General features: G+C 32.7%; 3 protein-coding genes across 4 annotated transcripts in view; 2 read left to right on the top strand and 1 right to left on the bottom strand.

Moving 5' to 3' along the window:
- Positions 1 to 22,422, top strand: part of LOC118733766 (partitioning defective 3 homolog B) — a 317,593-nt gene that overhangs the window by 26,397 nt on the left and 268,774 nt on the right. The gene's annotated exons all lie outside the window — the stretch shown is intronic.
- The window catches only part of LOC118733768 (WW domain-containing adapter protein with coiled-coil homolog), a 199,080-nt gene that overhangs the window by 156,429 nt on the left and 20,229 nt on the right, over positions 1 to 22,422 (top strand). The window lies entirely within an intron of this gene.
- The window catches only part of LOC118734376 (proton-coupled amino acid transporter 1-like), a 21,581-nt gene continuing 2,509 nt past the window's right edge, over positions 3,351 to 22,422 (bottom strand). Inside the window, exons 2-6 of the mRNA XM_036464101.1 lie at positions 5,905 to 6,068; positions 4,464 to 4,824; positions 3,923 to 4,374; positions 3,668 to 3,840; positions 3,351 to 3,601 (exon numbers count right to left, since the gene is read on the bottom strand). Of these exons, the coding sequence (XP_036319994.1) occupies positions 3,351 to 3,601; positions 3,668 to 3,840; positions 3,923 to 4,374; positions 4,464 to 4,824; positions 5,905 to 6,068 (1,401 nt within the window). The remainder of the gene's footprint in view (positions 3,602 to 3,667; positions 3,841 to 3,922; positions 4,375 to 4,463; positions 4,825 to 5,904; positions 6,069 to 22,422) is intronic.

The raw sequence follows: 22,422 nt of genomic DNA, 5'->3' as shown, positions 1-22,422 counted from the left end.
GCGGTTAGGGCTCGATATGTCGACTTTCTCCGATGCTTTTCGCTCTTTGGAAATTTGAAAAATTGAAAAATCGGAGATATGTATTTGTCCTAACCAAGACAAAACAAATGAAGCTATGTGGTATTTTATATGTTGGCCGAATCCAATAAAGCTATTCGTTCCTCTTCCATGCTAATGCCAATTGGAAATGCCAACTGCGGCCAAGTCCTTCTCTAACTGTTATTTTTATCCTCTGCCACTACCAGCGAGTGCAGCGTTTCCATAGATTTACAAATGTTGTACTTTTTGTTAATCTTTCATGTTAATTGTTTGTGAAAATTAAAATTGTCATTTTGAGTATGTATATTCTCTTATCGGATATCTCCTTCTTTTTCCAATATATCGACACTCTGATATTGGGGAATGTACTTTGAATGTACTAGCAATATGATTGTAAACTAATTTTTCAAATGTTGCTATGCCACGATCCTCTGTATCGGTACGATTGTTATTGTTTGATCTAACATGGGGATACATGGCGTATGAGTAACAAAAAATCATTAATCTTTTCGATTCTCTTTTTCTTTCGAAAATGGGAGGGTCAAACGTCCTTTTTGGTATATAGTTCGTTCGTCATTTTTACTTAGAATTAATCGTAAAATTTGAATTTACTATACACTTTCTTCGAAAGTTTTGACCCGATCAAATTACTTCTCCCTAATATATATACATAGTTTTAAAGCCCATGCCATTTTAAGATAATTGGATGAGTTAAGAATTTGCGTTGATTTTACTACTAAAAATATTGTGCCTCTGAACATTGAATAGTCAATTCAAGTTTGAGAAATTGTAACCTAAAAGTATAAAAGCACTGTTTCTTGACATGTTTGAGATTTTGTAGCAACGCAACTTTTTTCTCGCTAAAAAAACCTACTGAGTATTTTAAAGTACTATGTATTACCGCATACTGAGAAAATTGTTTTGCTACCGGTCTGTTAGGTGTTTTCCCATATAGCATATGGGTCATTCCAGCGAAGATGACACCACAGGTAAAAAAATGTTTGACAAAGATTGTGTTTAAATTTGTGGAAATAGTAAAGCAGGCAGAATAATTCTTTAGAAATAGATTTTTATCGATTTATTTTTCACTGTTTTCCTGTTTTCCCTATTTTATTGTTACAAACGCATATGTATGTATATAATATGCTATAATATCTATACCTATATGATAGAATATATTTGTCAAGTTATAAACGAGACAGTACAAAAAATAATTATCCAAATAGTACAATTCACAGACTTTAAAACGTTGTACGGAATTATAAAAATGCATTTATGGTGAGAAATTATAAGCGTTCAAAGATATTCACATCAAGCTAGTAGCGTTCATTTTGATTACGAACTATGCGTCCTCAATAGTGAGTCGTCCCACCCGTCACAAAATATTGTCGCATCTGCCACAATCTGAAAGAGTTTTTTTTTAAATACATTAATGCCTCAAGGCAAAAAATGGACCTTAATATTATATATAAATAGAGAATAAGGATATACTAAAAAAAATTTAATTCCGTTTTGATTCATATCTTTGTGCAATATAAACCGCATTATTTTTAATAATCTCAAAAATGTGACTACTACATCGATGCACCAAGACTACTGGAATATCTAATTTTAAATTCTGTCCAGTCACATCAGAGGATGTCGACAGGTCCTTTTCCGTCTATTCAACTGCATCAAACGACCAGCAAAATATTTATTATTTGAGAATATTGACTATTGACTGCCCATTGAAATATACTGAGCAAAAACAAAACATTAAAACTGCTTAAATTTTCTTGTTGATTTTGGAGCATATTTGCAAGCATATTTACCAATGTTTTAATGCTTATCTAAGCGCTTAAAATTGATTTATTTGATTTATTTTTTCGGACCTGCTTATGAGTATGCCACCGTTTTGTTTTGGGAATGTACAATTCATTGACTGGAAGTATGAGTTCTTTGAAATACCTTTCGTAAATAATTGCGCTCATCTGCAAAATTTATTCCATTCAGTTTTTATATGGTATTGGTATGTAGGTTCTTGAAAATAAGCCTCTCTGTGGAATTAAAGGACTCTTGCTTCTATAGCCAACCATGAAAAAAGTGAGTGAAAAATATTTAAATGTACATATATACCCTGCAAAGCAAAGTTCCCGAAATCTTTAAGAATGTCGGCAGTTTGTTCCGCATTCTGTAACTTTTTTTACGTACATATATTCAAACAAAATCGTCTGAATTCAGATTGCATGGCTGGTGGGCGTGACAGTAGACCGATTTTTACCATCTCTCAGATTTATGTGTTCCTATATTAACCCAAGTTACAAACCGAATTTCATTGAAATCCGATGATATTTACCATTTCCGCCCCCTAGTGTAGTGGGCGTGGCAGTCGGGTAAATTTTACCCGTTTTCATATTTATTCATTGCTAGGCAAAAGAACTCCACGTTACAATTTTTAGCAAAATCGCAGCACATTTACTACTTTTTGCCACATTTTGTAAGGTGCTCTTCCACTGTGCATTGCACTATGGCTGATATAAGCACTTTCTGCAGTCAAAACTCAACCAATGCAGGTAGGCCCTTAAAATCTTGAACACATGCTTCTAAGAATCTTAAAAGACGACTGTTTGAAAATCAGCGAAATCGGCCTATAATCACACCCATTGCCCATATACCGGGTGTCCCAGACCACCCACCCCAGACCCACTTCTAAAATGGAGGAAAATATTCTTAGTGGAATACTCCGAAAGCATGGCTTGCAGGGTTTACTCGCATATAACGTTTCAAAGATTAAAATAGCAATAAAGAAATCTTAATTACTATTATTTATTTGGTAGAAATTATAATTGGCACTTTAGAAAATCTGTATTTAGATGTGTTTACGTGGTCTTTTGCAGAACATAATTATGTACTGCCATAAATATATGTACATACATACTTGTATGTGTACACATTGATCTGAATAAGCTAATAAAAACTAGGGTTATAAATAACATTTTATTGATAAAAATTAAAAGCGAATTAAGTGGATACCTGACATATTGTATCACTAAAATCACACTGGCACATCAACATACTTACTCATTGTTTTTAGTCTAATCGTGAATTCTTATTAAATCTTATTCAACCTTATAATGAGTTTCATTTTCGCCCGAAATCATACACTTTTCACTTCCGCGTATTCATTACGAGCGGATGAAACAAATTCGGACGAAACTCACGTTAAGGAGTATTAAATCTAGAAATCTACGTATGTACATAAAAACAAATACATACATACACATACATATACCTATTCGAGTTACACAATTTAACAGCGCAAGTCTTAAATGTTATTTCATTTCGTTAAAATGTGTCACAATTTGTGATAAACTTTCATAGGTGCCAGTTGAGAAGCCCATCAACGCCAATACGAGTATCAAAATGTTTTTGGTAAATAGCCAAACGCCAGGTCCTTTGTTGTCGTCACGCTTCATAAGCAATTCAATCATCGGTGGGAAAACCAACGCCAACGCAGTGGAACACAAAGAACCGATGAGCGACATGAACAGACCCAGTGCGGGTACCAATTCAGCAATGCATACTGGAATGTGGGAAGAATTATTAAAATATTTCTACCAACAATTTCGAAATGCAGTTAAATACTTACACGTTAGCACAACCATAATTGTGCGGAAGAGCAGCTCGCCGGAGAAGGGACGATTTTGCAAGTGCAAAAGTTGCATTGCATTCGGCCACATAATCTGTATGGCGATGAAGAATTGCAGCGGATAGCCAAGCAGCACGCCGGCTGACACCATTACCTTCACGGCTTGCGCCAAGCTGTGCCAAAATATAAACATACATATTTACATATATTAAAATTAAAAGAAAGGAATGCTTTTATGCTCGTCAAAGCACTCACATTGTATCGCCCAGATTCAGCGTCAAGCTGCCGCCTACATCCTCACCCCACTTGAGGTAGCCCAAAATGCCGGCAAATAGGAACATAAATGTCACCAAGCACATGCCCATATTCAGCACGCCCATGGTGCGTGCAAAGTCCGTTGGATTGCGCATAGCATTACGGAGTGGCAGCACCAAAGTAATGCCCTCGAAAGCGAAGATCGCTGTGCCGAAAAACAATGCCAAATGTGGACCATCATTGTAGAGCCTTCGCTCCGATGGACTGGGTAGACCGTCTTTGAGTGCGTAAAATATTGTTATGGCCAGACCGAAAATCATGCAAATGGAGGCGATCAGCGAAACCGGCATCAACCACTTCAAATTTGTTATGAGCGAGGTTAGTAGTATGGGCACGAATATGATTAACATAACAAGGTGTACATCTATTTCGATTTTGTAGGCATCAAAGATCTGTGAATGGCATATAAATTAGAGATTTTTAAACATATGTACATACATAATTTATGAATACTCATCGACCTCCATAAATACATAAATACCTGTTTCATATTTGTGCTTATGAAAACCATATATATACAACAGAACCCTAATTGGGTAACACATATAAATATATTCACTATGGTTCTCATCATTTTCGACCAAGCACGCAACTTGACTGGCCCATTGGCGAAACACTGTTCCACAGTATCGGCATAGTCGGCACACACCAAGCCGTTGGTAAGAGTTCGCATCTTTTCCGAGCAATTAACGAGCACATGCTGACAATGCACCGATATAACGCCGATGACCACCAGTAGAATGGGTCCCAAAATTAGGCCACCATTTTTGAAGGCATCACCCATGGCGAATAGTCCAGGTCCAATGTTGCCCTTGAAGATGTGTATCAGCGTGGTCACATAACTATAGGTGAGATGGAGAATATTGCAGTTAGTGTTTTTGCAAATAAATTACACTGGCCAACAAATTTTGCGGCAGAGTCAATAAGTGGTGATTCCTACAGATTTTCGTTCGTAGAATCAGAATTCACATTGGCTTTAGTTTTTAAGATATTTTGATTTAAAGATGTCAAAAAATGAATTATTAGCATATTTTCAACCGTTATAATATAAAAACAGTATATGATAGAATATTTTTAATAAGAAGTAAAATAAACAAAAAGCTTAGACCCGTCTTTTTTCATTTTCTTTAATTTATTTATTTTTGAAAAGTTAAAAAAATGCACAGGTAAGCAAAAAGTCGAAAATTTTCGCATATTTCTACTTTAAATTTTTTTAAATAACTGAGAAAACTTCACTCGCTGTGTATATTTTTAACGAACTTCACAAAAAGGAGAAGGTTACCAATTCCCATACTAAGTTTGTTTAGATCCGATCGTTGAATCAAGAAGAAATTAACTGTACTCTAAAATTTTTATATGAGAATTGAAGTCGGTTTTGTTTTTTGCTTAAAAATAACTTGTTTTAAAATTATTTTTGTAACTTATATTTATAAAAGCCAAATCTAAGGCACGGTGCACATTAGAGCGATACGATATGCGATGCGATACGCGATACGATATGAAAGCGACATCGACTGTCGTACAAACGTGCACAGTTTTCATCGCTTCCTACCAATTCCCACGTACTCAGCGTGTCGATGTCGCTTTCGTATCGTATCGCGTATCATATCGCTCTAATGTTCACCGTGCCTTAATCTTTTGTGCTAAAAGAGCAATGTTTAGTTTTTTATACATCCTATCCGAAAGATTCTACCAGACCAAGTTATTCCATTATAGATGTCTAAACATGCCCAAAATTTGTATTTTCCTATTTTTAAGTCAAAATATCTCAAAACTAGAGCCAATCTAATATTTCTGATTTCAGATTCTGATCTTTCGGAAAACGTATAAGAATCAGGGTTCACTTTCCGTGCCGCAAACAGTTTTTTATTGGCATGTGTTATCGGTTAGTTACGCTCATGTAAAATTATACGGATGAATACCTTGTCGGCGGGTGCTCAGGCGCATTTTCGCCTGCTTTCTTTGGATCGAGCTTCGCTGTTTTTTCCACATCACTCTTTTGCAGGGTTACAGTACCGATCGCTGATTTGGCGTTATTACCGTCGACGGTTCTGTTGTCTGTTGGTATCTGAGTATACGTTTGTTTCTAAAAAAGAAGAAAAAGAAACTAATTTAACTAAATTTTTGGCTAAATCATGTTTTAAGATTCTGCTAAGTAACTAAGGCCTAATGAACGCTTCTTTAAAAGCCATAACAGTTCCTTTTAGTTAGAATTAGAAAAAATAATTACATACTGTTTAGTTTTGTATACTCTATCAGAAAATATGGTAGCAGTCAAACAATTTCAAGGCCAGGGCTGGTGCCCGCAAAGACGAAGATGTGAATCTGCTAACCAGCAGATCACCTTAGATATGGGGGTATCACTTCTCTACACGTTTGAAAGGCAACACAGGTAGCTGGTTTAACAAAGAAGAACCCAGATCGATCACAGTGAAGAACAAAAGTATTGACACAGAGAATTTTTCGCAGTATATGCAAAGTTGTTCATTGTAATTTCTGTTCGATAATTTTTAATAAAAATGTACATTAGGGCGGGTCGAAAATCTAATTTTTCTCAAATCCCTTGGTAATAGTGAAAATATATTATATCATGAAGCCAACAACAAGCCTGCAAAATATAAGTATTTTATCTAAATTGTAAGAGCCCGCGCATCGACCGCCAAGTGACCCACAGCACACTAGTCAAATAGAACCAATTCTTGGTAAAAATTCTGGGTTCAGCAAAAATGTTTGGTGCATATTATTAGATAATGAATCCGTTAACGCAAAAGATAAAGTCGAATATCATTTCTCGCAGCCCTTTATTTTATCGTTCATCTCAAAGTTATCTTTTTTCAATAAAATTTTAATTGTTCTCTTGATAATTGCACTGGCCAATAGTCAAAAGATGTAAAGAACAGCATTAATATTACTGGCGTGCATTTCGGTCGCTGGTTCCAAATATTCCAACCTTTTTTTAATATTAGCTATAGTTTGCGAATTTTCGCAAATTTAAGAACAATTTCGGTAGTTCTAATAGAAAAGGCATTATTTTCCATCACCATGGAAAAATTTTGTTTATGCAAATGAGTATGGAAACACTGAACAGGCACAACTTCTAGAAATACTACTTAGTTTACTTATGTTTATGCATACAATATAAAAATTGCAAATAAAGCAAAAAAAATAAAAAATTTGGTCAACATTCTTTGTTATTTTAAAATAATTTGTTTATAACTGAACGATTTTCATTGAATTATTTTCATAAATCTGTAACAGAAAGTCTCGTCTTCAATTTGGTAGTTATTACATACCGATCGAGTAACATTTACCAAAGTTATATCGAACAACTTAAGTCGATCTCCAGTTTTTTTTTTTTTTAATTTCTCTTCCGTTGTATAAATAACTTTTACTTATATGAGAGAACCGGATTACAGAAAAGTGTGCCAGGTAGTGACTTTTTTCGTTCAAGCTGAATGCAAAGCAATATCGTCCGATTGGAGAGTCCTCAAAAGGATTTCCCAGGATATGTTAAAGACAATTACATTTACCTACAGTCTTTTTTTCACATAATGGAATTAACTGAAATATTTATGATCTAAACACTTATTGCACGTCTCCTACTTTCATATACCGGCAAATTTAGAAACCGCGAAAAATATGCTTCTTCGGTGACTAATGAAACCATTCCGCACCAATTTTCAAGACTGCATAAATGGACTTAAAATGGGCGTTTCTCACCCTAATAGTATTATGTTAATGTATGTTAATACTTATATGCTTGAAACTACTATTAACTTATCAAACGATTCCTAATCTTTGACAATACATGTTTGACTTCATTCACCACGATCCTGAAAACTGACCAAATCGGCGTGACCAAGTCCATGGTCCTTTTAATATTATATAAACATCCGAAAACATTAAAACGTTTGAAATAAATCTCGTCTCACTTTTTTGTATTTTGCACTTAGTTGCTGGTGTAATGAAGAATTGAAAATTCATAAGGGAAAATTATAGTTTTTGTAAGTTTTATCTTAATATCTTAAAAACTTGTAGACTTATTGAAAAATGATAAATGAACGCGAGGTACTAAATTAATTAACCGTTAATTTGATATATCGTCCTGTTTATAACAATTAACGCATTCCGAAAATATTACAAGCCAAAGTGTAATTTTCAAAATGCATACACTTTGATTCAATTGCGCGGGCTAAAGATAAGTTTTAAATTAATCTTTCGTAGCCAATAGCAATTGGCTTAGACCTAAGATATCATAATATTACTATTACAATATGGTCAAATGCCTTTTATTTTCCGCCATACAAAATCGACCCAGCCTAATGTACATATATAGTAGGTCCCTGCATCGGCACAGAAAGTTGTATACTTATTATTCCTCATTCTCATCTCAGCAGCCTCTTCAGATAGAAATCGTTGGAGCGTCGGTGAATTAGCACAGTGTATTGTTACGGCGTCGTGGAAAATTCAAGACGGGAGTCCTTCCCGTCTTTTTCCTATTTAACCGCGGCCATAATGCACATACATATACTATGACTTTTAAGTCCATGATAACTTATGGAGCGATGTCCTAGGGTTCGAGAGCCAACCGAGCGACTATTAGGCGTTCACTCACAAAACTACATACATCGTCTCGCTTGCTGATGCATCACAGTCGCAGTTCCCACCTGACCCGCGGCGACAATGGGGGTTATTCCCGAGCTCATGCCCCTGAACATAAGCATATGTATGTATGTATAGCAGGCTGCCAAACGATTCTTGATAAGCTTCACCAGAGAAGGTTGTGGAGAAGTGCGAAAGCATCTCAATTAGTCTGTTTGCAGAGATCAATCTTCAGCGAAAGTATCACAATGAAAATATCTTAATATTAAGCAAAATGTCACACACCATCAGAGAAGAATTTAGGAGGGAAAAAAAAACAAGTAAAGGATAGCACTGGAACAACTGAGACTTGTTGTAACTGAGAAGAGAGCAAAAAAGATCTATCTATCTTAAAATCTTTCATCATGAACGATCTTATATATGGCGCAGATGAAACTATTCGATGAAGCGACCTTTGGAGTGTTTTATAAAAAGTTTCTGCTAAAGATGCATGGTTCTTTCAATGTATTCAATGCGGTACTGCTTGTGACGGTGGAGGAAGAGAAGGCCTCCTTGGCGTTGGAAAACCTCGGCTTGCCTTGATATTTCTAATTGACGACAGCGAGTAAGAATAATCGATCAGAAGAAGAAGAACTGCTCCAGAATGTGAAGTAATCGCACGTGAAAAACCACATAAGTTTATTACATATGCAGCTTTTTTCTTTTTACTTATGAGCGAATTTACTTTATTGACATATTGTCTCAACATTCAATCACCCATTGCTACATTTTAGAAATGCAATTTAATAAATTGAAATTAATTACTTAAAATATCTTGCAACGGGTTGTGATATACCAAACGATAAAAATCTATAAAATTATCGCACTCCATAAATTTCCTTATAGATTTTTAACTAGCTCGTTTCCCCTAACCGAAACCAGGAACGTATGTGCATACTTTTATAACATCAATCAAAAGTCTGAAAATAGATTCAGTGACGAGCAATTTCACACATTAGACACCACAAAAAAAAAAAAAACGCTCATTGAATTCAATGTTTAAACTATTTTGATGTCCATCGCAATAATTACAACCAAATTTGTACATGCAAATGTATGTATGTACATACAAAGTTAAAAGTACTCAAAACACAATAAAGCAAAACCGTTGAAAAATAAAATTTGAATTGAATTGGTTAGAAGCGATAAAACATCAACATAACAATTGAACGTTTTGTCATAAAAAACGTGACTCTACCACCGGCGAAACGGTTCATTTCATCACAGGTATGCATATGTATGCTCATTAGGGTGGTCAAAAAAAAAAAGAAAAGTCGGCATTTTAATGCTCTCATCCCCTATAATTGTTCTATACCAAAAGTTATTCCCCTTTTTTTTATTTTGAAATCAAAAAATATTAAGACGTCGCTCAAAGCGTTCAAAGTCTTCCATGTATTTAATGTGGGAAAAACAATTTTTCATAGAAGTGGTATAGAATTCTGGAAAGTCGATATTTTTCGATCGGAAAACTTTGTTTTTCCTCAGAAGACTTCCTATAATAATACTCAATCGTATAGGAAACCATTTTTAACAATTTTTAATAATGGGGTTTTTAGGACCCAAACAAAGCAATGGTGGACCCATAAAAAATAGCTGGTATTAAAAAGTGGTAATATAAACAATTGGGTATCATTATTTGAAGTCTTCTTACGAGAAACAGTCTTCTGATTAAAAAATTTTGATTTTCAAGAATTTTTTTTCGCATATAAAATACAGCAATTTGTTTGGGCATCTGTACATACGTACGTATCCATACATGCATATGAACACTACACTGGTTGAAAAAAATCAACTATTTTTCCTTTTTAAAACCTTTGTGAAATACACATTTTCGGGACAGTGAAAAAATACCACTCTCAAAAGCGTAGCTTAATGTTAAGATTTAGAAGCCGCTAGTTGCGGATTTCTATTTTTTTTTTTTTGGTATACATAAAAACACAGAAATTTGTTTCAATTTTGCAATTTTATAACTCCTTTTTCAGTCAACGCATCGGAATGAGCCACATATATTTTTTAAGGAAATTCAAGGCTGAAAAAGTCTTTATAATTTTTCCATAAATTTACATCTTGAAAAGTTATTCAAGGTTGAAGTCGAACATATAAAAAAATTTTAAGTTTTTTTTTTATTTTTCGACAAAATTATATTCAACAAACAAACAAAACACACATTTCGACAAAATGTTAAAACTCATCATGGGCTACACAACCACATTTTCAAAATCTTTTCAAGAAGTCGAATCAAAAAGCTCGGCATATTTACGAACGTTGGTAAAATTTGTTTCATATTGCAGAAGGTTTGAAACTTCTGTTTATACGGTTTGTGTTAAAGACTAAACTACATTTTTATTAAAAAATTAATATCAATATGTGAGTGGAGTGTATAACGAAAATTAAAAAAAAAATTATTTATTTTATTTTTTGACCTTGAATAATTTTTGAAGCAGTAAATTTTTGGAAAAATCATAACAGCTCATTCATTACGTCAACTTTAAAATGAATTAAAAATCTTCAAAATTGAAACAATTTCGTTTCCGCGTTATTTATGTACATTAGACCATGATAAAAACATAGCAAGGTATAACCGTTCTCTCAATTTGTCGGCCATGATTTTTTTTTGAAGTTTGCCAACATTTTAAAATCATATAAAAGTGGAAATAAAAAATTGAAATTGTACGAAATTGTTGTTGCTTGAGATTGAAAATAAAAATGTGTGTGTGAGTTTGTGAGTAAATTTAAAAATTAAATTGTTTGGAAACGTCAAGAATTTTAAAAGTGACTCTCAGCGGTTCTACCTTACTATATTTTTATCATGCATTAGACTGCATATACAAACGAAAATCGGTACTGTTTTTCCATTGGAATTATAAAATCTATTATGTTTTAAGATGTTCACCAAAATACTTCGGAAAAATATTAAGATTTAAGCGAGCTGGACCGATTTGAAAATACCTCCAAAAATGGAGTTTTTTATGAATAAAAATAGTTTGTTAAAGACGTTTTTTGAAAAAAATCCCCTCAAATGACAAAACGGTTTAAGCTTAAAAAATTTAATTTTTTTTGGTGATGCAGTGTAATGTACATATTTGTGTTCGTATGGAATAGTAGCTTATGTCGGGAAGCTGGCTTTAGTATAATACGGCTTTCCTTTATTCTTTAAACGACAAGGAATTTTTTGATGAGAATTAATAAGAATATTGACTTTCTAGTGACGAAACTATTTCTTGTGCGTTTATTTGCCAAAAGTTCATCAACGGCTCGGCGCAATCGTCTGCTGCGAATGCCGCATTATACTAAAGCCAGCCTTTCGACATAAGATACTATGGGCTGGTTTCTCCAACTCAACTTAACTTAGTTTAGCCACTTTTTGGACTTAAGTCAAAAGTTAGCCTACGTTTTATACAGCTTATTCTTGACTAAGTCAAGAAAATTGGCTTAGCTAAGTTAAGTTGAGTTGGAGAAACCAGCCCTATGACCTCTAAATCCTAATATGTATTAAGGGCTGCGATTTTGGCAGTCGAAAATATTTCACCAGGGATTTTGAAAATAAAGAAATAGTAGATTTTTTGAACCAGTCTAATGTACATACATACATTAGTTCTAGTATATACAAAGTATGTGCAATGGAGGAGTTTATCTACATATATTTGAATTACATAGAGGTCGTCAAGGAATATGACACCTGCACAATTGCTTTGGCAGCAACAATAACAAAACGTAGTGGAACCTTTGATCTATGCATCATTCATCGGCAAATTCTTTGATGACTCTTGAAGTTCAGAAGAAACACGCGACACATTGGCAAATTTAAGGCTTTTTCGCTTTTTTCATTAAATGCTATATGTACATCTTTATTAGTTTTAATTGAAAGAAACTTTAAATATAGTTGTTTATTGGATGGAAAGAATAGACTTTGTCATTTATACACATTTATTGAAAAGTGTACATCAATAGTAATGGGGCAAAATCACGAAAGCTTTTTGGTGAGATAGCGAAATAAATGTAACGGTGTTTTAAAGCTTTTGAGATGGGGAAATAATCTCGTTTGATAGAATAATTTCCTTGACCTTTAAAATGGCTTTCAAAAATAGATGGTTTACATTTTTTCCTTTTTCGGCCTGAAACCAGTATGCAATGAAGTTTTTAAAAAGTTTTAAAGCCATATTTTTGTTGTTCGTACATCAAGGAATCCATTTCGTTTGTCGCAAGAATCGAAAAATTTCATTCATTATAAATTGTTTAAAAAGTTTATTACAAGCTGTTTTTAGGTAAAAAAGACAAAATATGAAAAATTTTACTTTTAAAAGGTCTGATTAAATGAAAAATTACATTTACCTAGTGATGGCACCATTAATCGAATAACCGATTATAATCGTTTTTTATTCGGTTAACGATGTAAGGGTATCGAAATTTTCCTTTCCATTAATCGACCGATTAACCGATTATTTTTCAAAATAATCGAAAAAAACATCAAAAATGAACACTTTACTTACACAATAATGTAAAAATCACAATTACGTAACAAAAATTGGCACTCTAACCACCCAATAATATTGGCAACAATAAAAGTGTCCACTCTACTCGGTATGTATAGTTTTACAAAATTTTTTACATTCTTGTATTCTGCAAATTTTTTAAACGATATTTTTGCAAAAAAACCGCAACACAATTTTAACCTAAGTAGCAATTAAAAAATCATAACGCAGGTACATATGCACATATTTTCATATTATTTTCCAAATGCGGTCTTGTGCATTTTCTTCCATACAAAGTATGTTTAACGTTTTTTTTATATTGAAGAAAATAAGCAACACCGTCAACAAAAAAAAAAATCCAAATTCAACGATAAATGCCAGATACTTCACTTTGCAATATTTTATACAAAAATGTAATGGGCTACAAAACTGCATACTCCAAATCTTTCTAAGAAATCTATTAAAATAGCTCGAAATTTTATGCTAAAGAATAAGCTATATTTAAAAATTATTTAATAAAAAAAAAATTCTTGTGGTGCGCTTATAATTTTGATATGGGGTGTAGAACGGATGGTATACTACTTTACATCTTTTTATTTATTGTTTTCCCTTGTTTTTGATTTTCTTAATTGTTTGCGCACTGAATTCATGGCGCAAGTTTCGACAATTTAACAAGAAAGAAATAAAACAATCAGTTTTTATAACCTATGTAATTTGTTTTAATTAACTTTCTATTTTAATCGAAAGTACCGATTAATCGGTTAATTGCAATTACTGATCGAATGGGTTCTCTTTATATATATAGGAAAAACTTGAAAGTTAGGGGGGCCCGAGCCCCCTGTCCCTACCTGGCTACCTCCATGAATATAGTATTTTTTAACTTAATGTTATAATGCATAAATCAAACGATATTTGTTAAATTTATCAATCGGAATGTATGTATGTATGCAGGATTTAACTATAATAAACAATTGATATCAGGAACTTCATTAAGTACTCGTATTGATATAAATTTTTCGCAATAAAGTCCCACTTACATTATTCTAGACTTATCAATACTTAACGTAAAAATGTGTGAAAACTTAAGCGTACCTACATACATAACACGTTCAATGTCAAATTGTCAGTAGCGACTTAAAACTAAGTTGAATATGATTCAATAAATACCTTCTTGAAATAGATTATATTAAATATGCGGTGCTAGTGAAAAAACGGTGCTTAACACTAGCTCTTGTATATAATCCCTCAAGATGACTACTGTATCTATAGAAGTTGGTTCCAAGTTAATAGTTGAAACGGCTACTTACGTCTAGACTAAAGATTTCAATAAAGACAATTTAACTATGAGGGAGAAAAATATGAATCTCAAGTGCAATAATAATATCAATTGTAATTGGTTTGATTAATGAAAAATGCTAAAATCAACTGAAATATGTAATTATACAACGTTTAATGTGTTATACAATACAAAAAGTGTGATAAATAAACCGCACGCACGTGTTGTTGTTTTTCTGGTTTTTACAAAATAACAACGATAAAAAATAATAAGACCGTTATCAACATGTTCGATTATGCTACTTATTACACTGATTTATTATCGATGTTATGTACATACATACATACATACACTTGTGGTCAGCTGATTAAGTCAAGTTACATTTTGACTAGTTTTGGCTATTTTTCTTTTGTTTATTTAATGCTTATCTTTTCTTTATTAAAGCCTAGCACTTTACCTAACCAGCGCCACATAAATCCACATTTCAAACTTCGTACAAAAATTATGAAATTTAAACAAACTTTAACTTTGCATCCAAACATTTTTAACTGTTTATTTAGAATATTTGGAAAATTTTTGGTTATGCAATTTTGTAGCTCATTCAATTTTAATAGGTTAAGATGCAAATTTTAAGACGCTAGAAAATCGCGTTTTCTCCCATGCAAACGAAATTGTCGAGCATAAATACTTTATATGAAAGAAAATGCACAACACCGTCAGCAAAAAAAAAAAATATTAAAAAAATCAACGCGGTTTTCTAGCGTCTTGAAATTGGCGCTTTAATCTACTCAAATCTTATAAGCTACACAACTGCATACCCAAAATGTTTTCCAAAAATTCTAAATAAAAAGTTTAAAATTTTTGGTTTCTTGAATTTTCATAATTTTTGTACGAAGTTTGGATTGTGGTTTTATGTGGCGCTGTTTAGGTAAAGTGCTAGACTTTTAAAAAAAATATACACATTAAATAAACAAAAGAATAATAGCCAAAACTAGTCAAAAAAATGTAGTGATTACATCTCTGTCGGAAAATACTTATCCCTACCGATGGCAATGTCTTCAGCGAAGATTTTTAATGAAAACAAAATTTTTTACATGTTATTTACATGGAAAACTTCAAATGCCCATTACAAAAACATAGTAAGGTAAAGCCGTTCTCTCAATTCGTCGGCCATGATTTTTCTTTGAAGGTTGCCAAATTTTAAAATCATATAAAACTGAGAGTAAAAAAACGGAATTGTTCAAAGTTGTTGTTGTTTAAGATTGAAAATGAGAATGTGTGTGTGAGTTTGTCTGTAACATTTTTAAATTAAATTGCTTGCAAACGTCAAGAATTTAAAAAATTCTTCTCAGCGGTTTTAACTTCCGATTTTACCTTCCTGTTTTTTTATCATGTCAAATACCCACCGACACCTTTAAACATTGAAATAAAAATCCAAATGGCAGAAATTTCCTTCTCAGTAAATTAGTCATTTTAAGGCCATAAATTCGCCAGATTAGTTATTTCGGATCACCCTTTTATATAAATATACAAGAATTACTGGTTTAAAGTAAATAGAATAAGTGGGTAAATTTCCCGGAAACACAAAAAGAAAGTCTGAATCCGCCGCTGAGCCTGTGTTCGATTTTATCGATGATAAGACGTAAAATATCGATGTTTTATAATCGATTTCGGACTATGTAGAACATCGGCACATCGATACATTGCACACATAATCGAAGTGTCGATGATTCGAGATATTCTCCGTTCATACATACATACATACATGCATACATATATAGTTACGACTTTTGCATTTCAGGTGACGATATTCCTGATCGTGGTTTTACGTTTGTAAAACCATAATTCATAAAAAAGGAGAAGGTAGTAAAATATTTGATTTGATTTTAAGTTTTTTAATAAAATATTTTTAAACAAATCTGAAACTCATATAAATACATAATTTCGAGGAAATAATGTATGAGAACAAATAATGTTAAAAATTGCGCGAACGCTTCCAATAGAACTGCTGACTTCTGATGAGCACAAGAACAATTCCGTATTTGAGAATGATATCGATATTGTGTAAAATCGATGATTGTCGGTCGATGAAAATTGAGGATCGACGTTGACCCTCCAATGTCATCACCAATGAAAAAATCGATGATTTCTCATCATCGCCCATCCCTAACTTGGATGTGAAATAACACATTTTCTAACATTTTTTAAGCATATTTGCGCTCCAATGCAACGAACATACTTGTTTTAAGGCATCTTACTAATGCTTTTATTAAATAAAAAATCCCCACACAAAAATATTGCCACTGATAAAACTTATACATATCTGGCAGACGAAATGACATATGGTAGGCAATAATTTTCGCCTGTAAAGACGCGTCGTCGCTTTACCACGGCACCGTGAATTACTCTATTCCCGCGAGCACATTCTTTATTCGATTTGTCAGTTCTCTATTTCTGTGTTTTGCTTTTTTTTCTTCACTACAAAATTGATGCAAAATGTATGTTATTGCTAATAATTTGTAAGTTTTTCGTACCCAGAAAAAATGCCAGTTTTGATTTGTGAACTGTTTTAGATAAATTTCCGATAAAAATTAGAGACGGCAGCGATTTGTACGTAATTCGCATGATAATTGAATCTGAATTACCAACAAATGAGGCGATTTTCTCTCAAAGTTTTGTATGACGAATTACGTAAGTCGAAGGATAATTGGACTGCGACTTATGAATGACAGAGCGAACTGCGTAATTTGGGGGACGAGGGAAAGCCGTATTAAATATTATTGATTACGGCTAAAAGGCGTTTACACTGTTCAACTTCTGCAGGCGGTTAGTTGAATCAAAAGTATGATGTAAACTTTAACTAAAAATTGAACAATGTAAACGCCTTTTAAATACAATTGACTGACTACGTTTAGAAAATAATAATATCCTGAACGAAATTTTTTGAAAATTTCATCACTGCTATAAAATTTTGAAAGGAGGACAAGGATGAAATTTTTGCTCAAAAAGAGGACAGAGAAGGACAATATTTTTGAGTAGCATTCTCCTCCTCAAAGGAGGGAGGTTGGTCAGTATTTTTTACACCCCCCTTACCCTGAGAACTGCTTTACTTCTTGCGTAGCATTTGCTGGCTCTTTGACTGCTTTATGAGCCAAATATCTGCCCATCTCTGGTATAAAGAGTGTAAGAAAAATCGCCTTCCTTGAGCTAAAAAAGTTACCATAAGACAGTTGGCACATTGCTATGATAAACCGTCGGAATTTACATATGTGCTATACCTACTCACATTCGTATGCTACCATACAGTCATGGAAAAAAAATTACTTCCTGTTTACATATTTGACTAAACATTGCTTTATGAATGTTTTTAATAAGTCACGAGTGATAGAAATGATGTCATTGTAAGTTAAAAAAAAACAAAAAAAACAATGTAATCGTCGATGTTAAAGCGCGGCGAAATCCAGTTAGAAGTTATATTTTGCCAAAGCAAAGGAACAAACTAAAACGATTTTAAACGAATTATTAAAGGTTCTAGTATTTACATTAATAACAACAATAAAACTGTGCGGAAATAATAATAAAACGACTATGCACAGCGCTTTCATTCAAATACAGATGTACATATTTACATTAGACTGCATCACTCCCCATACAAAAAAAAAATCGGTAGATACTCTGTTTCCATTGGAATTATAAAATATATTATGCTTTAAGACTGCCACCAAAATATTTCGGAAAAATATTAAGATTTTCGTGAGCTGAACCGATTTGAAAATACTTCCAAAAATGGAGTGTTTTATGAATAAAAATAGTTTCTTAAAAATTTTATTGAAAAAAATCCCGTAAAATGACAGCGGTTTAAGCATAGGAATATTTAAAAAAAAATTTAAAAAAGTTTCAACTGAATCGTAATAATGAGATTTTTGATGCTGTTTTTTTAACTTTTTTCAAAGATTGGTATAAGAAAAACTTGAATAACTGAACCTAAACTTTTCCGATTTAGACTTGTGAGGTATTTTCTCACCCTTTTTATTTCTTTGCTAATAAACTCATTCAAAGGATGAAAGAGAAAGGTAAGATGAACGAACGTCATCCCAAGTTGAGTTTAGATGTGTTGGTATTTGAAAAAAAATAATTGGGACATGAATGATTTTTTTTTTTGCAGGGAAATAAAAAGAGTGGGAAAATACCTTGACCCCAACAGTCTAAATCAGAATAGTTTTGGCTCCGTTCTTATAGTTTTTCGTAAATAAATCTTTGAAAAAGTAAAAAAAAAAACAGCATCAAAAATGTCATTATTACGATTCCGTTGAAAGGATGTTTAAGTATTTTTATGCAACATTTTTTAAGCTTAATCCTTTTTTGCCATCTGAGGGGATTTACAAAAAAAAATCTTTAAGAAACTATTTTTATTCTTAAAAAAATCCATTTTCGGAGGTATTTTCAAATCGGTCCAAGTCGCGTAAATCTTAATAGTTTTCCGAAATATTTTGGTGGACGTCTTCAAATCTAATAAATTTCGTAATACCGGCGGAAAAACCGCAACTTTTTTTGGTGATACAGTCTAATGTACATACATACCTGCATACAATAACTATGTATGTACAAATGCACAAGAAAATAAAGGAAATGCTTAGAAAAAAATATGAATGGCCTAGAGACATTGACCTAATTCATTGGCGCTTAGTGGTGAGGAAAAGCTAACATATGTATACAGTTACTCAAACAAGTGAGCAAGTGTTAGTGTTATTTAAATATTCACAATGTTTTTCAAATAAAATATTTTGTGTTATTTTTCTATAAAAATATTGACCAAGCCTAAACCAAAGCCAAATACATCTACTAATAACTGAGTACAAAATTGAGGAAAATTCAACAAATTTTCATCAAAATCATTACCTTTTAATCTGAATCTTTAGAAAATTTTTGGGTAAACAGTTTTAGCCCATACAATTTTAGTCTAACGAAGTGCAAGTTTCAAGCGGCGTTAAAATTTTTTTTCAAGTTTATTTATTTTTTGTTATTTTTCTATAAAAGTATTGCTTTAACCAAACCCTAAAAAAACACAAAATTTAGGAAAATTCAAAAAATTGTCATCAAAATTTCAAACTTTTTAATCTGAATGTTTAGAATATTTTTGATTATGCATATCAATAGGTCGACAGGAAGGGAGGGTAATTTCAATGACTAGTCGGTTAAATTTTTCACAAAAATTTTCGCCATTAAAAATTACTATATGTATACCCTTAAAGGCAATATTGATGGTAAATGTAGTTTTATATGAGATCTTTCAAATAATTTAGGTCAACTTGAGACTAAATTCTGAAAACTTCAATACACTGTAAAAATGCGACGTCCAATACTCTAGAGCTCTTCCTCTTTCATAATTACCATACCGCACTTTTGTTTTTTTTTTTTTTACTGTTGCACAGTGTACCTAACAAAACCTTTACAAATGGTTTGGAAATAGTCCGGAAGAAAGTAGAAAGGGTTTAGTTTAGGTTAGTTTCTCAGAAGGGTATTTTTAAGCCAAAAACGCAAAAGTTGGCAGCTTTCATTGACTAGGTAAATAAGCGATTATTTATCATGCAAGCGGCTTAGTACTAGTGTACACAAATCTAGATACTTGCGTACATTAGATATATGTAAATGTAAAAAAATAGTGGCACGAGTACGACAAAATCGACATTTTTCGCTCGATCACGAGGTTACGGCATGCTTTTACATACATAAATACATACTCTTCTAATTACATTCATTCAGTTAAACAGTCATTCACCTTTCTAATGCAGCGTAATGCACGTAAAAATAAAGCGAAAAGAAAAGGGAAAACCAAAAATATTTGCGAAAAGAATTATTTTAATTATTTGAGGAACTCAAAATGCCAGAGATAAATTTTCTTTACATATTCGAAATCCCACTGGCCATCAATGTCTGCGTCAATTAGCCCTGACGAACTATCCAACCATGTAAAAATATGTCATTGACAATATTTAAAAACTAAAACGGTGTTTTGTATTGGGTATTTACATACATGCTTATGTATGCAAGTACGTAAGTGTTTGAATGTCTAAATATAAATAGACAACATAGCAGAAGAAAATATAAAACAAGTAATTTTTAAGCATAAAACCAAACCGACTTCAGTTCTCATATAAGAATTTAATAGTACCGTCAATTTCTTCATGACCAAATGATCGGAACTAAACTAAATTTATATGGGACCATCCTTGAGACAACACCTTTCCGATAGAAAAAATCGGTAGACGTAGTCCAAAGTTATGCGGTAACGTACATAAAAAAATATACATATATTCCGACGAATTGATAACCGTCTCCTTTTTGTGAAGTCGGTTAAAAACAAAAATGTAGATATTTATTTACACACATACGTATGTTCTTATGTATGAATATTTAGTATTCGCACATTGACATTTCTCCCAATGGTAATATTTTGTTAGATTTTTTACACATCCGTAGTTTGGTGGCGGAAACTCTTCAAAAAACTACTACACTACGTCTCCAAAAACTACAAAGAATGGCGTGTCTCTCCGCCACTGGATTGATATGAAGCTGCAGCTCTAGAGTCGCTTCTAGGATGCACTCCTCTCCATATTTTGATTTAAGAAACATCAGCCACGAGGGAGCTTTGTAACGACGGCTTCTTCACCAAGAAGTTTCTTGGGAAGATACCATGACTAAAGAGGCAGAAAGTTCTAAGCGAAAATCCTAGATGGCGAAGTTTGAGCTAACGGATTCCCTATTCTTGATCTCAGATACGCACTTTGATACACGGACGGTTCAAGGACGGATGAAAGAGCAGGTTTCTCTATAACGGGATCTTCAAGACAACTTCGGGATTTTTTGGTTTATTTCGGGAGTTTCGAGACTACAAGAATTTTCGTTATATTAGTAGATCTCGATATCGATATATTCATTGATAAATTTATCGTTTTTGGAATCTTTATATTTATCGACGTATTTAACGATTATTGTTATAGATATTTTTTTTTTGATATTCTTATCGATATAATGATAAATATTTGTATCGATATTGGTATCGATATAGTCCGAGAATCCGGGAAATGCCGAAGTAGTCTAGAAAAATCCAGAATTAGTCCCGAAATCCCGAAATACATATAATAATTAATTAGTCTCACGAAAAAAGTGAATTAATAATATTTGTATTCAGTTTTCAAATTTACAAACTTGCTAAGCACCATTTTTCGCAGAACTGGATGTTGAAAAATACTTTAAAATCGTATTTTCGTTGCATAAAAAAGTATTATTTATTTGAAAACTCACGAATCCAATTGATTCGCTCTACAAATCAAACCACAAATAAATTTTATTCTTTATTTGGTCGACGAATCAAATCGCACATAAAATTATTTTTTATTTGGTTGACGAACCAAATCAATAATCAAATTTGTTTTTCGTTATCCAAACAAAATTTATTTGGGATTTTATGCAACTTTCAATTCAGAAATAAATCTGGGTTACGAATTTGTGATTTAAATAATTCAAAATCACGCAGCACTGGATTAAAGGCAATGGGGTCAATGAGGCCATGTCTAAATTTGGAATCATCGCAAAACTAATACGACTATGTAGATGTTGTCTTCGCGTATTGGGATTGTTGACAGTTATAATTTTGGAGTAGTAAAGGATCAATAGGTACTACCACACGGGCTCGGTAGGCAATTGAAAAGCAAAACCCGATCGTAAAACAAAATTTACGCTTTTACTAAAAAGTTCATTGCACCTACATATAATAGGAAAAGATAACTAAAAGAGCGTAGCTGGGGCTATTACCGTTTCGAAATTACCTCAACTTTTTTTGAAATGTAAGTTAGACTACTCTGGCTCTCAAGGCCTCATTTGTGTTCCACTTTTCACAGACGACCTGTTGATATTTATCAGTCCGATTGTTTTCATTTCCACGCGTTTTTTTTTTTGGTTTTGAATATCGTTAATTTCGTAGCTTTTTTTAATTTAAATGAGCACATTTACGAGTGTATGAGTTGGCAGGATTTCAAAAGCGAAAATTT

Source organism: Rhagoletis pomonella, unplaced genomic scaffold (assembly GCF_013731165.1).
Source record: "Rhagoletis pomonella isolate Grant_MI unplaced genomic scaffold, Rhpom_1.0 Rhpom_scaffold_00002, whole genome shotgun sequence".
Lineage (NCBI taxonomy): Eukaryota > Metazoa > Arthropoda > Insecta > Diptera > Tephritidae > Rhagoletis > Rhagoletis pomonella.
This window is presented reverse-complemented; position numbering and strand designations above follow the sequence as displayed.